The sequence below is a fragment of the Schistocerca gregaria genome, chromosome 2, assembly GCF_023897955.1.
Source record: "Schistocerca gregaria isolate iqSchGreg1 chromosome 2, iqSchGreg1.2, whole genome shotgun sequence".
NCBI lineage: Eukaryota > Metazoa > Arthropoda > Insecta > Orthoptera > Acrididae > Schistocerca > Schistocerca gregaria.
In genome coordinates this window covers 584,950,040-584,965,830 of record NC_064921.1, presented here as the reverse complement: position 1 = coordinate 584,965,830, position 15,791 = coordinate 584,950,040, and the positions used below count along the sequence as shown (strand labels likewise).

General features: G+C 43.7%; 1 protein-coding gene across 1 annotated transcript in view; it reads left to right on the top strand.

Moving 5' to 3' along the window:
* The window catches only part of LOC126336239 (cardioacceleratory peptide receptor-like), a 956,109-nt gene that overhangs the window by 628,964 nt on the left and 311,354 nt on the right, over nt 1–15,791 (top strand). Inside the window, exon 2 of the mRNA XM_049999729.1 lies at nt 13,526–13,661. Within this exon, the coding sequence (XP_049855686.1) occupies nt 13,526–13,661 (136 nt within the window). The remainder of the gene's footprint in view (nt 1–13,525; nt 13,662–15,791) is intronic.

Sequence of the window (15,791 nt, the reverse complement as noted above, 5' to 3'; positions counted from 1 at the left end):
AGTCGGAATAAATTACTCCTCGCAGTTTCTTCAAACACAGAAATGTGCAAATGTGGAATGTGTTATTTCAGTATATTGTCTGTAAGAACCAAAAGTAAATAAGCTTGCTTTGAAAATGAGTTTTTCTCATTGCGCTGCCTGTCAGGAGATGCTTTATGGTTTCGTAGAAGTGAGGAATGCTACACGGAAATGATGTAAAACAATACGGAAGTCGACGGCGAGGTTGCAATAAGAAAGAATCGGACAACGAAATGTATATATACTTGCTTTTCCATAGAAGTATATACCGCTGGTGCGTTAACTTTGGTGGGAGTTTGAGATTGAAAACCAGAAGTAATCTCTACGTTTTATTAAGTATCGTTTGAATGAATTTTGGTTGACATTTTCCCTGCGTGGCATTAATTGGAGTGTTTTTCTTCTTTTTTTTCATTTCTTTATTCTCTGAAGATTGCGTTTGTTTGATATTAACTCATTTTCTCACCCGCATTCTTTATCATCTCCATATGTACTGCTAATGGTTGTATCACAGTATAGCGAGACATCATATTAATGGATGTACGTACAAGAAACATATTTTTGTCAGTGTCAAATAAACTGCGTTTGTAACTCACAGATAAACTACAGACCAAATGGTTGCGCAGTCTAGCAAAATCTTAAGAATATCTGTTCTTCAACAGTGGTAATAACAAGCCTGTGAAGACGATCAAAACACAAGTCTATGTTGCAAGGCTGTAGTATATCGTTCAATATCAGGACTTCAGTGTATGAAACGCAGTCCAGCTATAGTAAGGCTTGCACACCAGCATAAAGTTATAGGGGCAAGTTCAGTAATCGTATCGTGACACATGCCTTTGGCTGTGTCGGCGAGATCACAGACCGATATCTCTGGACCCGACGGGACTAAACACCTGTCGTCACCCTACCCCCATTCCCATCCCAGCAAGCCACTCTGACCCCGCCCTCCCTAGAAGGACCTGTAAAACAGCCAGTTACGTTGCGACTTCAGTGGCGAAAAGGGGGGGGGGGGGGGAGGGGCAAGCAATGTTGGTATTCCCATCGAAGTGGACGGAAACCAACCGCCGTCGACCAAACCTGTTTCTACAGATGATGTTGACATCGACGGAGTAGGTGATGACAGACGGTTCCCAGACGGTGGAGGAACACCAGATGGCATAATGAATATCTGCTTCTATTTATGATGTTGACATAAAAAAAATTGTTCAAATGGCTCTGAGCACTATGCTACTTCTGAGCTCATCAGTCGCCTAGAACTTAGACCTAATTAAACCTAACTAACCTAAGGACATCACACACATCAATGCCCGAGGCAGGATTCGAACCTGCGACAGTTACGGTCGCTCGGCTCCAGACTGCAGCGCCTAGAACCTCACGGCCATGTTGACATCGATGGGGTGGACAGTAGCAGGAGAAGTTCACTTCTGTTTTCAGATAGGTAATCCAAAGTGTTACTTATAACTGATTTCGATCATCTCCCATCTGGAAAGCGAAAGATAGAAATATGGCATGAAAATAATTTTCTTTTGTATTTAAAGAGAATTAAGGTTCAAAAAATGGCTCTGAACACTATGGGACTTAACATCTGAAGTCATCAGTCCCCTAGAACTTAAAACTACTTAAACCTAACTAACCAAAGGACATCACACACATCCATGCCCGAGGCAGGATTCGAACCTTTGACCGTAGTAGTCGCGCGGTTCCAGACTGAAGCGCCTAGGAGCGCTCGGTCACACTGGCTCGCAATTAAGGTTCAGGGAGAACAAACCAAAACTAAGATTTACCGATAATACAGTAATAGTACCAGTGGCGGTAAAGGACATGGAACACCAGTTAAAGGGAATGGAGTGTTTTTTGGTTATCAGATGAATATAAAAAATTAAAACAATGGTAATGGAATGTGATCGAATGAAACGGAATAATTGTGAAGGTATCAGATTAGAAAATGCTAGAAGTAGTGGATAGGGTTAGCTATTTGGGGAGCAAAATAACTGACGATGGCAAACATAGGTAAAATGGTGACAGTTTATTGGATGAATAATGTTTCTAAAAAAGATAAATTTCTTAATCGTGGGATCTAAATTTAGAGGTTACTTAATTACTTCTGAAGGTATCTGGAATGTAAGGAAATGAAACGTGGACGACAAAGAATTCAAACAAGAAGAGAAGCCTTTGAAGTATAGTGCTCCAGAAGAATCCTGAAGATTAAAAGTGTAGACCGGATAATTAATGAAGATGTTCAAAATCGAACTGAAGAAAAAAGAAATTTATGGCACGTCTTGACTAAAAGAAGGGCGTGGTTGATAGGAGACGTCTTAGAGCGTCAAGGAAACATGATTTAGGCAATGACGTGAAGTGTGGAATGTAAATATTGCAAGGATGTAAGAAGGCTTGTAAACTGCGTGAAGATTCAAAACATCTAGGTTACAGTACTTACGAAGAGAAGAAGAGGCTTATACATGATAACCTGAAGTGGAGAGCTGCATTTAACCAGTGTTTGAATTTAAGATTTCAACAAGAGCAACAGCAAAGACAGGAAAATTGTCCACGGAGCCTTTCTAGTGTGTGAACTGTGTTCCCTGTAATTCTTAAGTTTCATAAATGTTTTTCATACAGTTCGTCAGCTACCGGGTCTATATATTTCGCATGCGGTCTAGCCTCTCATTTTTTTATTAAAAACACAGTAAATATGATATACAACACAAGACTTCTGTGACAAAAAAACTAAAAGAAAGTTGGCTTAGAGAACATTTTATACATACATAAATTCACAACTCCGCAGGCCACTGAACAGTTCGTGATGGAGTGAATGTGTTAATATAAGTTTTGCTCTCCACTAAATTATCAGCTTCTTATACGTAAAAATCTGCTGGTATGGCTTCTCATTTCTTGGCGCATGGAAAATCAAATTAAAAAACTTTCTTGACTCCTGGCAATCTCATGCCTATAAAATTTTTGTAGAATTATAACGAAAATAAAATCCTTGAAGGATGATTTAGGTTCCATACAATACTGACTAGCTTCTTCGTTTGATAACCCTGTCGTGTAGGCCATATTGAACTGTAGCTTTCATTTGTAGTCACATAAAACATAGTGACACGTGAAAAGAAAACAAATAGATGAACCTCATCAATACAGAAACAAAAGCAAGAAGGAATATAATAAGATAAGTATGGAACTGTAGCATTAAACACACTTTTTACAAGTGTCAAGCGTTATAGTTACATGAGCAATTAAGATGGCAAAAAGTGGTGAACGTCCAAAGATATTAAAAATATTCACAGTAATAACAATTTTTATTATTGTTGTAAGACGATCTATCACTTCTAAATTTCAGTACCGTTAACATGTAACTACCGTAAACTTCGAAACGCGAAACGCTATTTAGGTTACCAAAAAAGCACTCTAGAACACTTTCACTTTTTATTTGTTTACTGTCATTGTATTCAACTGTGAAAATACAAAGACACTTCAACTGGTTTCACGAAAGCTTGTTCATTATAAGTTCCTTTAATCTTGCTCCTATTTAGCGTTCGGTCTACTTTCAAATCTGCTACGTTTATTTCTTCCATTCGTTGGTCCTTAGCGGTATTGTAAATTATTATTATAATTATTATTATTATTGTGAAGCTAGCTAAAGCATCAGCTGCAACAAGATAGCGCGACGGTGTGCGAATCGGTATATGTTCCTAGCAGAGAGCCCCTTGTTGTTTTCTTATTTGCTTTTCTAAGTTTCCGACCTAAGGGAATTTACTCTCAGTCACACATAACATTTGGTGTAACTACCAAACAATAAATATAGGGAAAATCATCAACCACGTAGGCAATAAAACTTTCACTGCACGAAAAAGTAATTGCGTTACAGTTAGTAAACCAACACCTTAACAAAGTGGTAAATTTACATCGATTCTTACACGTAACTGACAATATGCTTAGGTATAGGGAAGAGAAAGTTGTTTTATGAGTTGTCTGCATACATGAATCTATGATTAAAATTATTTTAGCGTTGTTTGTCAACATTATTTTTTGGATTATTGACATGGTAACAATACCAACGTTAGACGTTTAGTCGTGGACATAGCATGTAACGTGAACACACTTTCGTAAAGAGTATAGTGATGGAAAGGGCTAAGTGTCCAGACTGATCCTACACTTGGATTGCGTGAGCCTTTTGTTGCTCCGCGCTTCACTGAGATGCTTAAGCACGGTGTTTTGTAGATCTGAAGCCGCGTCAGAACCCGACGACATCTGGTCAATGTGGCGTAAGTACAGGTCTAGAGACGATCACCATGCACTCGGCGAATTGGTGCAATGGTTAAGACGCTGTATTAACACGGGCAGGGGCGGAGTTGATAGAGTTGTGCGACCATCCTTATTTGTGGTTTCTTTAACTCATTTCTCTTCACGCAAATATTAGGATGGGACCTCACTCAGCCTTGTGCAATTCAAGCCGTTAGTTTGGTCCAAAGGCTCTGAACACTACGAAACTTAACATCTGAGGTCATCAGTCCTCTAGACTTAAAACTACTTAAACCTAACTAACCTAAGGACATCACACACATCCATGCCCGGGGCAGGATTCGAACCTGCGGCCGTAGTATCAGAACGGTTCTGGACTGAAGCGCTTGGAACCGCTCAGCCACAGCGGCCGGCTGCTGTTACTTTAATCCGTAACCACTTATCTCGAATTCCATGGGACGGTAAATTCTTATCTTCCATTTATATTTGGACCTTTCAGTTTCTCACAATCAATGCGGCGTATATCTACTTATCGATACGACGTAGGTAACACGGCACTCATTAGTGGAATTAAAATGTGAATGTATTATTGTTCAATTAGTGTGCTTTTCTTTCGTTTCGTTGTATGTGCTACGTAGCGTCCATTTATATCTGAGGCAGGATTCTTTATTGGAATTCCCGATAACAGAAGTAAAATACCAATAACTGCTATTGACATTTCTCATTGCGCAAATTTTCTGAGACATTGACCACAACTTGAAAATTTAATTTGACCTCTGTGATTCAGAAGAGCTTCACAGGCACACATCCGCTTAGATTAACACCAAGAACCTCAGCGTGCTCTTTTACTTTAATATGCTCTATAAATTCCGCACACCTGACCTCCTTCAGAAATAAAAATGAGCAATATATTTGAGTACCCACGAGAGCTCTTAAAGCATGTCACGTTGAGCGTATCTCAGGGATTTCGTATGTAAACAGCAGTCGTAGCAAATCTCGTCTCCGTCGTCAGCTGATTGCTTCGCTCTTTTTATTGCCGGTCTGATTTAGCAGACCATTTCGCATCCCTTCGCACGCCATAGCAATCTCTCTTTCCTGCAGCCACCTCTTGACCAGAGCACTGCTCTGTTTCTCTCTCTCTCCCACTTTCTTACACACACACACACACACACACACACACACACACACACAACGAGAGCAGAAGATTAGTCTCAAAAATCCTCTGTCTCTCGTTTCCTCCGGGGGTCTAGCCAGCTTCCTCGACGGTGACGTCACGGGTCGACAAACGAGGCGCGAGATTTATCGGGTGTGAGCAGTGGCGCTCTCTCTCTCTCTCTCTCTCTCTCTCTCTCTTTTCCTTTCCCTCCTTCACTCTCTCTCTCTCTCTCTCTCTCTCCCTCCCTCTCTCTCTTTCTCTCTCCCCCGCCTCAAGGCCGCACTTGTTTCCTCTAGCGGTGAGAAATGAAAACAAAACACGGTCGTGCGCTCGCATGAATGAGGTTTATAGGAGTGTGAAATAAAAAGTGCGGCTACGTTCCTCCGAAGGGCTTTTCCCTTCGCGGCTGCGGAACCCCCTATACGTACATTTGTCTGCGCTCCGCGAGTTCACCCGAGAGTGGTGAGAAAGCGTTACGATGGAGGGAAGAAAGGTGGAAGATATAAGGGACTACGGCGCGTTAGCTGCCCGCTAAGAACTCCTCGGAGCACGTATAGCTTACAGACTTGTTGTTCTGGACTGTAGTTTCAGGTAAGAAACTGCCGCAGTGTTTGTGAAACGCGTCCGAAATGGCAAAATTCAACGAGAAGCTGACTGTATGAAGCGAAATTTGGAGTCAATCCAAGAACAAAACGGAAACCTATTTTCAGTTTCTAACAGAAGTAAAATAATACATCGAGCTGTTCACTTTTCTTATTTCTGAACAACAAACAGTAGATATACGTAGATCTGTAGTTATGCTTGCTATGTAGCATAAAAGCTTTTGCAGCAGGTGGAGAATGGTTTTACTGATCACAGAATATGCATGCATTTCGGAACTAATTTCGACTTCAGAAATGCGAGTTCAAAGGTAGGACAAGTGCATTAGCATTTGTATGTGTAACATGAGACGACAGACTACCTGCAATAGATCGACGACGCACAAGACAGTCGTATTTACACCACTCAGGTATAGTTCATGTAGATTTTGTGATGTTTTCGCCAAGTGTAACTGCCGTGTCTCGTAATGTCAGTGCAAAGTGTTACAATGTTTAGTAACAATAAATTACGGACAAAAGTTCTTGTTGTTTATCTACAAAATATAGCCACAACAGGCACATGCTTACGATGTAAGAGTCACCATGTTATAAGAACGTTGGCTTTCGCGGCCGGTTCAAAAATGGTTCAAATGGCTCTGAGCACTATGGGACTGCTGTGGTCATCAGTCCCCTAGAACTTAGAACTACTTAAACCTAACTAACCTAAGGACATCACACACATCCATGCCCGAGGCAGGATTCGAACCTGCGACCGTAGCGGTCACGCGGCTCCAGACTGTAGCGCCTAGAACCGCACGGTCACTCCGGCCGGCGTTCGCGGCCGGTGTCATAGTGATTAAAATTCTTCTGGGTATTATACCGCGCATAATAGCCAGAAGAATTATAATTATTAAATTACCATGTTTTTTGTTACAGCGATAAATCACATCTACGAGCATATTTTTTGCTCTGCTAAGAAGCTATTGAATAATGTACTTCACAAATAAACCTTTCGACGCTGTTACTCTATTTAGTAATTATTTAGCTTTTGAAATTGCTATATATACGAGAATTAGTTTAGTGTTACCAGTCAGTGTTTATTTGCTATCACAACGCGTTTCAAAGGTTTAAACCTCTACCATCACGTGTTTTTTTCCTGTATTCCAGCAGGTACATTGTGTTACGACTTTGGGGTAACCTGTGACACTGTCACCAGCAGTCGCAGGCTCCTGTCTCTGTCGTGATACGTCACAAGTAAACTGTCACATGAACTACTTTGCAGGCGCCAACGTAGTTTACAAAGTGTGGCAGCTTATTTGTGATGTGTTTCGACAGACAAATGGATCTCTCACCGCTGCAAACACTGTCCACACATGCCATAAATCTATGTGACCATGGAGGTTTAAGCGTTTGTAACGCCTTCTGGTAATAAGTAAACATTGACTGTTAACGGTAAGCTTGTTTTGTCATTCGTTAACCCACTTTGTAGCAATCACAACATTAACATCGAGCCGGCCGCTGCGGCAGAGCTGTGCATCCTGCAACCGCGCTGCTGCTACGGTCGCAGGTTCGAATCCTGCCTCGGGCATGGATGTGTGTGATATCCTTAGATTAGTTAGGTATACGTAGTTCTAAGTGTAGGGTACTGATGACCTCAGATGTTAAGTCCCATAGTGCTTAGAGCCATTTTAACCATTTTTGAACCGTTAATATCAAACCAAATATCGATATCATTAAATTAAGTACTATTCTGTATCGAAGATGAATTTTGTTTTTTAGTGGCCTATAGTTATACATAAGTAGTGTATGGTACGAGACGCTTTGAAAAGTTTTTAAAGGAGGCTCTATGTTGGTTTGAAACTACCAGTGCGTTCTTTATTTCAAAGAGGAAAGTAACTGATAAGTTTCATACTTAGTTTGAAAAAGTTTTCTACCTTTATCGTTGAACTTTTTTATTTCCTTTGTTGGTTTAAAGGTTTTATTTATCTCATTTATTTAGTGAAATTTTTTAAGAAAAGTTAATAGAAGAGTTAAACTTCTAGTTTTATATTTCCAAAGCATATGCTTTTCCTAAGCTAATTAACTTCGTGCAGTAGAGTGACGTCGTGCAGAATAATGTTGACAAGAAGACGGTCTGTAGTTATAACTTGGACTATTTGGATTATTCTCTTACGTGTTCAAGAATTTAGGACGACCAGCGCGGATTGAAATTGGGACTAGCACGTAATTTACAGCGTATAAATAGCTTCTGTATAATGAAGAGTGTGTTACACCACAGGGGGTGTAATATAGACTACTTGGACAAAGAGCAGATTATCATGGTTCAGCATCTAGGAACGAGCGTCTCGGAAAGGGCGCAGTTGTTCAACTGTTTGCGTGATGCGTGAAGGAGGTAAAACAACTTGTAGCCGACAGGGTGTTGCACGTTCACACGTCATTACAGAACCTGAAGGTTGGAATCTCGTCTGCTGTGTAGAGCAGAATAAACGGCGATACGTGGCAGATCCGACGACAAAATACAATGCTGATACAAGTCTTCTGAAGCACACCATTGACTACACATTGTTGAACATGTGGTTCCGCTGCAGGCGACCGCTATTCAGTTACGACTGCAGTGGGTATGGAATCATGGAGATTGGACCATTAGTCAATGTAAACGTTTTGTCTATTCTGATAAGTCACATTTCTGTCTCTCCACCCTGAGATCCAGGCGAACCCCTGTTCAAAACATGCACAAACACAGGCTGGTAGGACCTACATAATTTGAGGGGGATATTCACCTACTCCACACCACTCTATAATGGAAGATGTAGTAATAAACGAAGGAATCATGGCAGCTGTGAACTATGCGAATGTTGCTGCAGGCCGGTACCTGTGTCCCTTCATGGTTAAAGTCTTCCCCAACGGTGACGGCATCTTCCAACAGGATAACTGTCCATAATTGTGCTGCAGAAGTTTGTGGAGCATGACGGTTGTTAATTCAAGTTGATTCCTTGACGGCCAAATTTATGTGCTGTGAACCAGTTGCAATATATCTGGGGTGATACTGTACCGAAGTTGTTAAGAGTTCTGCGTTGATATCTGGTGCTACACACATCTGGAAAGGTATAGATGCGGCGCAGGTTCGCTGCTGTACTGTTAAGAAAGTGGTCACAGTCCAGCACAGGAGGAAGGTCCAAATCGCTTGTAATATCCACAGTACAGTTAACATCAGTGCGTTTTAGCTAGTCACTTAGACTGAATGTAATTATAACGACACATATTCCAACCTATTTCAAGCATGTACAAGAATTAGTGCAATTCGTCAGTGTCTCATTTAGTTTAATGTCATGCACACTGCAAGTGTACCTTTACTGGCACAATAAATATGTAGCATCTTAGTCCACTGATTAAGAGAAACTACGCTGTACTCGTAATGTCGATGACCTGAAACTAAACGAAGTTTGATTTTGGCTTTGACTTCGTCTATGGGCATCTTTTATTGTTTGGTGCACAGTCTTTCTTTATGATAGCGGCTACTCTTTACAACAGACAGGCGGCCGGAGTGGCCGAGCGGTTCTAGACGCTGCAGTCTGGAACCGCGCGACCGCTACGGTCGCAGGTTCGAATCCTGTCTCGGGCGTGGTTGTGTGTGGTGTCTTTAGGTTAGTTACATTTAAGTAGTTCTAACTTCTAGGGGACTGATGACCTCAGATGTTAAGTCCCATAGTGTTCAGAGCCATTTGAACCATTTTTTTTACAACAGACAAACAATACAAATGCTGGATGTCATGGAGAAACCAGCGATGTGGTTTTTTTTTTCGTTTGGCCCGAAGATGCCATTTAAAATGTCCCTTTACGTTTCATTGTGGCTGATATTCATTTATAGCTTTTCATGTTAACACACATTGCAGAATTTATCTATCGTAACAGTAGAGTGTAAGTATTCTTGTAATTTTTTTAGCGAGAGTGCTGGCGCGATGATTAAGGCTGACCCGATGATTGAGAGTCTTCACTCACATTCCCGAGAATGACGGTTCAAATCCTCGACCTACCATAGAGATTCACATTTTACTTACTCTCCATAAATAGCTTAAGTCAGATGCCGGGATTGTATTTCAGGAATGGATACTGCCAATTTCTTCTTTATCTGCATCTACGTGTAAGTATATCGAGGCACTGCACAGTGCTTGGTGGAGTTTGCGTTGTACCAATAGTTTCGATGTTCCTTCCCATTCCATTCGCGGACAGAGGTAGGAGAAACTGTCATTACGCCTTCCTAATCTTTCTTACTTTATCCCGATGATCACTATGTAAAGTATACAATAGTGACTGCGTAATGATCGCAAAGGTTCAAGAAATTCGTCTAGTGTATTTAGCGAGAACTAAGTCGTCTCTCTACCAAGGATCGCCGTTGGGATTCCCATTTATGTTAGACTTTTGTATGGGCTATGCTGACCTGTTAGGATGCCTTCAGTAGTCTCTGCATTCGTTTCGCGTTTATTGTCATGCCTACTTGACAAAGACTCCTAATACCGTAATAATAGTCTAAAATTTATCGCGCTAGCGTCTCGTACCCAATTTCGTGTACCAGTCCAACAAATCTATGTCTTACATTGGCTTTCTCTGATACTCAGTTTCAGTCAGTGTCCCATTTCATATCATTTCTTATTATTACTCGTAAATTCTTGTACGATGTGAGATGCTCAAGACACGGCCAATCTTGGAATCAGATACTCTGCCAAACTCTTTCTCATTGTTGTATACATTGTCTTGCTGTTGTTCACATGTACAGAGAGCTTTCATTCCTTACACCGAGTGAAAGGTTTGTACAACTTTTTCTACAACTCATTATAATCGTTCAACGACGATACTTTCTTGTACCCAGCAGCATCGTCAATGAACAATATTACGGTGCCGTTGATTCTATCTGAATGCTCGTTTGTTTACAAGGACTATTTTCCTTTCAAGATCCGACGGATTGCGAAATTTAAACCTCGGTGTGAATAAAATACGTTTTATTTGCTACATTTTTCCACGCCTTCCAGTTACTTCTCTACATAGTCGCCACTCCAGCTTACACCACGACGTAGGTTACGGATGCGCTTCAGATTTTGTGCGCTTTTAGTGGTGCATTACGACAACATAATGTGTAAGTAGTAAGGCGTGCTACGGTAGACGATTTCGACAAAATCGAAAGAGAAGTTTCACGCGTCGATGATAAACTGGTGCGATGCTATTCTGACCATGGGATGGCAGCGGTCATGTAGTTAGTGTCCAGGCTTCGTAATCCGTGGATCGCTGGATCGATTCCCTCTCATCCTTTTCGGCCGCGAGGAATGACCGCGTGGTCTGAGGTCACGGACTGCGCGGTCGCTTCCCCCGTAGGTTCGAGTTTACCCTCGGGCATGCGTGTGTGTGTTGTTCTTAGAATAAGTTAGTTTCAGTAGTCTGTAAGTCTAGAGACCGATGACATCAGCAGTTTGTTCCCTTAGGAATTCACATACATTTGTACATACACTCCTGGAAATGGAAAAAAGAACACATTGACACCGGTGTGTCAGACCCACCATACTTGCTCCGGACACTGCGAGAGGGCTGTACAAGCAATGATCACACGCACGGCACAGCGGACACACCAGGAACCGCAGTGTTGGCCGTCGAATGGCGCTAGCTGCGCAGCATTTGTGCACCGCCGCCGTCAGTGTCAGCCAGTTTGCCGTGGCATACGGAGCTCCATCGCAGTCTTTAACACTGGTAGCATGCCGCGACAGCGTGGACGTGAACCGTATGTGCAGTTGACGGACTTTGAGCGAGGGCGTATAGTGGGCATGCGGGAAGCCGGGTGGACGTACCACCGAATTGCTCAACACGTAGGGCGTGAGGTCTCCACAGTACGTCGATGTTGTCGCCAGTGGTCGGCGGAAGCTGCACGTGCCCATCGACCTGGGACCGGACCGCAGCGACGCACGGATGCACGCAAAGACCGTAGGATCCTACGCAGTGCCGTAGGGGACCGCACTGCCACTTCCCAGCAAATTAGGGACACTGTTGCTCCTGGGGTATCGGCGAGGACCATTCGCAACCGTCTCCATGAAGCTGGGCTACGGTCCCGCACACCGTTAGGCCGTCTTCCGCTCACGCCCCAACATCGTGCAGCCCGCCTCCAGTGGTGTCGCGACAGGCGTGAATGGAGGGACGAATGGAGACGTGTCGTCTTCAGCGATGAGAGTCGCTTCTGCCTTGGTGCCAATGATGGTCGTATGCCTGTTTGGCGCCGAGCAGGTGAGCGCCACAATCAGGACTGCATACGACCGAGGCACACAGGGCCAACACCCGGCATCATGGTGTGGGGAGCGATCTTCTACACTGGCCGTACACCTCTGGTGATCGTCGAGGGGACACTGAATAGTGCGCGGTACATCCAAACCGTCATCGAACCCATCGTTCTACCATTCCTAGACCGGCAAGGGACCTTGCTGTTCCAACAGGACAATGCACGTCCGCATGTATCCCGTGCCACCCAACGTGCTCTAGAAGGTGTAAGTTAACTACCCTGGCCAGCAAGATCTCCGGATCTGTCCCCCATTGAGCATGTTTGGGACTGGATGAAGCGTCGTTTCACGCGGTCTGCACGTCCAGCACGAACGCTGGTCCAACTGAGCCGCCAGGTGGAAATGGCATGGCAAGCCGTTCCACAGGACTACATCCAGCATCTCTACGATCGTCTCCATGGGAGAATAGCAACCTGCATTGCTGCGAAAGGTGGATGTACACTGTACTAGTGCCGACATTGTGCATGCTCTGTTGCCTGTGTCTATGTGCCTGTGGTTCTGTCAGTGTGATCATGTGATGTATCTGACCCCAGGAATGTGTGAATAAAGTTTCGCCTTCCTGGGACAATGAATTCACGGTGTTCTTATTTCAATTTCCAGGAGTGTATATGAATGGATTGTCCAAGATGAAGAATTTGAAGTGACAGATAAAGAAATATTCAACATGATAAACGAAAAAAAAGAAGACGAAGAAGCGGATGTAGTGGAGGAAAGTGCGCCCAAGGTTTCTGACAACGAAGGACACAAGGCCTTAGAAACTGCTTTAAAATATGTAGAGCAACCGGAGGAAACACCGTCTACCGAGGTTTTACTTCGTAAGACACTAGGTGATTTAGAGGCAAAAAACGGCAAACAGCAGGCAAACAAAAGACAATTACTAACTTCTTCTCACAATAAATATCTAAGTCTAATCTGATTTGTGTTGTATTAAATGTTTAACTCATTTGGCCTACTTTAGTTCAATTTTTGTGTTTTTTTTGTATTATTTTCCGTCTTCCCGCTTATCCGACCTGCCGCGGACGGTTTAGGTCGGATAATCGAGACTTTACTGTTCACTGTAGCAGTTTATTGCATGTATGTCTCCATTTTCATCGAGCTTCTTTACTTGGCATTGACACGTCATGCGAAGATTTTGCAAGCCAATATACTTATGTGCAGTGTTATCCCCCATTTAGAAGGACAGCACGCAGGTGGTGACGCGCTGGCTCGGCTTGCCGTTGCAGACGGAGCAGTTCGCCGTGCTGTGGTCGCTGTTCACGCTGATCGTGGTGGGCAACGCCGCCGTGCTCGTCACGCTGCTGGCGGGCAAGCGCCGCAAGTCGCGCATGAACTTCTTCATCGTGCAGCTCGCGCTCGCAGGTCAGTGCTCGGCGCCGCCTCTGCTCAACCCGCACCATTTGTCAACTTGTACCCAGAGGCGGTTTGCCCACATACCAAGCAACCGCCGCCGGCACTGCTCTCCCAGGTGCTCCACAGACGCAGTGTCAACTAAAATAAAGACAAATTGAATTTTCTGATCTTGCGAAACGAGAAAGAGCGGACTGTTTTGCTTGGTAAAAGCTTTCTGTACACAATATTGCATAAATACTTCTTTATTTCCGACAACCGATTTCGACAGACTTTGCTGTTATCTTCCAGGCTTCATTTTTTTTATATATACAGGGTTAGTCACCTAACGTTACGGCTGGATATATTTCGTAAACCACATCAAATACTGATCAGACCGAACGTGACGAGAGGGGCGAGTGTAATTGTTTAATACAAACCATACAAAAATGCACGGCAGTATATTTTTTAACACAAACTTAGTTTTTTAAAATGCAACCACGTTAGTTTTGTTAGCACATCTGAACATATAAACAAATACGTAATCAGTGCTGTTTGTTGCATTGTAAAATGTTAATTGCATACGGAGATACTGTAACCTAAAGTTGACGCTTGAAACCTCAGCTGCGTGTTGTAACAAACACGGGCCACGGTCGGCGAGCAGCATCTGCAGGGACCTGTTTACGATGACGACCGTGTTCACGAGTGTGGCTGTAGTGCACTGTTGTGGTTTGGTCTAGCTGTCGCAGTGTCCGCATGTAGCGCTTGCTGCTATTGTTATTTTGCATTCGTCTCCGCACGCAGACCAACTGTAGTACACCGTGTTACCAGTCTTCTGTGATAGTGTAGTGTTGTAGGAACTGTGACCATGGTGTATGCGAACTCTGAAAAGGCGGAGATGATACTCATCTATGGCGAGTGTCGAAGAATTGCAGCTGAATCCTGCAGGGTGTGTGCAGAACGGTACCCGGACAGAGAGCATCCAACGTGCCGCACATTGCAAAACTTCTATCGCCAATTGTATGCAACAGGTATGGTCGTAGCACGCAAACGGGTCCGTAACAGGCCCGTCACAGGAGAAGCGGGCGCAGTTGGTGTGTTAGCTGCTGTTGCCATGAACCCACACATAAGTACACTGGACATGGCGAGAGCCGTTGGACTGAGTCAAAGTAGTGTCATGCGCATACTGCATCGTCACCGCTTTCACCGTTTCATGTGTCGCTACATCAGCAATTACATGGTGATGATTTTAATGATCGAGTGCAATTCTGGCAATGGGCATTAACAGAGAATGCGTTGCAGTTCTACCTGTTTACCGATAAAGCGGGTTTCACAAACCACGGGGCAGTGAATCTACGGAATATGCATTACTGGTCCGTGGACAATCCTCGCTGGCTCAGAGAGGTAGAGCGACAGCAACCGTGGACTGTAAATGTATGGTGCGGAGTCATTGGCGACCACCTCATTGGTCCTCACTTCATTGCAGGGACCCAAACAGCTGCAACATACAACGCGTTTCTACAGAATGATCTGCCAACGTTGCTCGAAAATGTCCCACTGGAAACGCGTCGACGTATGTGGTATCGGCATGATCGTGCACCTGCACATTCCGCAATTAACACTAGGCTGATCCTTGACAGGATGTTCGACGGGCGTTTCATAGGACGTGGAGGACGCATAAATTGGCCAGCCCGTTCTCCTGATCTTACACCTCTGGACTTCTTTCTGTGGGGTAAGTTAAAGGAGAATGTGTACCGTGATGTGCCTACAACCCCAGAGGATATGAAACAACGTATTTTGGCAGCCTGCGGCGACATTACAACAGATGTACTGCGGCGTGTACGGCATTCATTACGCCAGAGATTGCAATTGTGTGCAGCAAATGATGGTCACCACATGGAACATCTATTGGCCTGACATGTCGGGACACACTCTATTCCACTCCGTAATTGAAAACGGAAATCACGTGTGTACGTGTACCTCACCCCTCATGGTAATGTACATGTGCGTCAGTGAAATAGACCAATAAAAAGGTGTTAGCATGTGAACGTAATGTGCTGTTCCAGTCTCTTCTGTACCTAAGGTCCATCACCGTTCTCTTTGGATCCCTACGTAATTCGGTGCTCTCCGATACACTCGATCGAACAGCGGAGGAGTGGTACT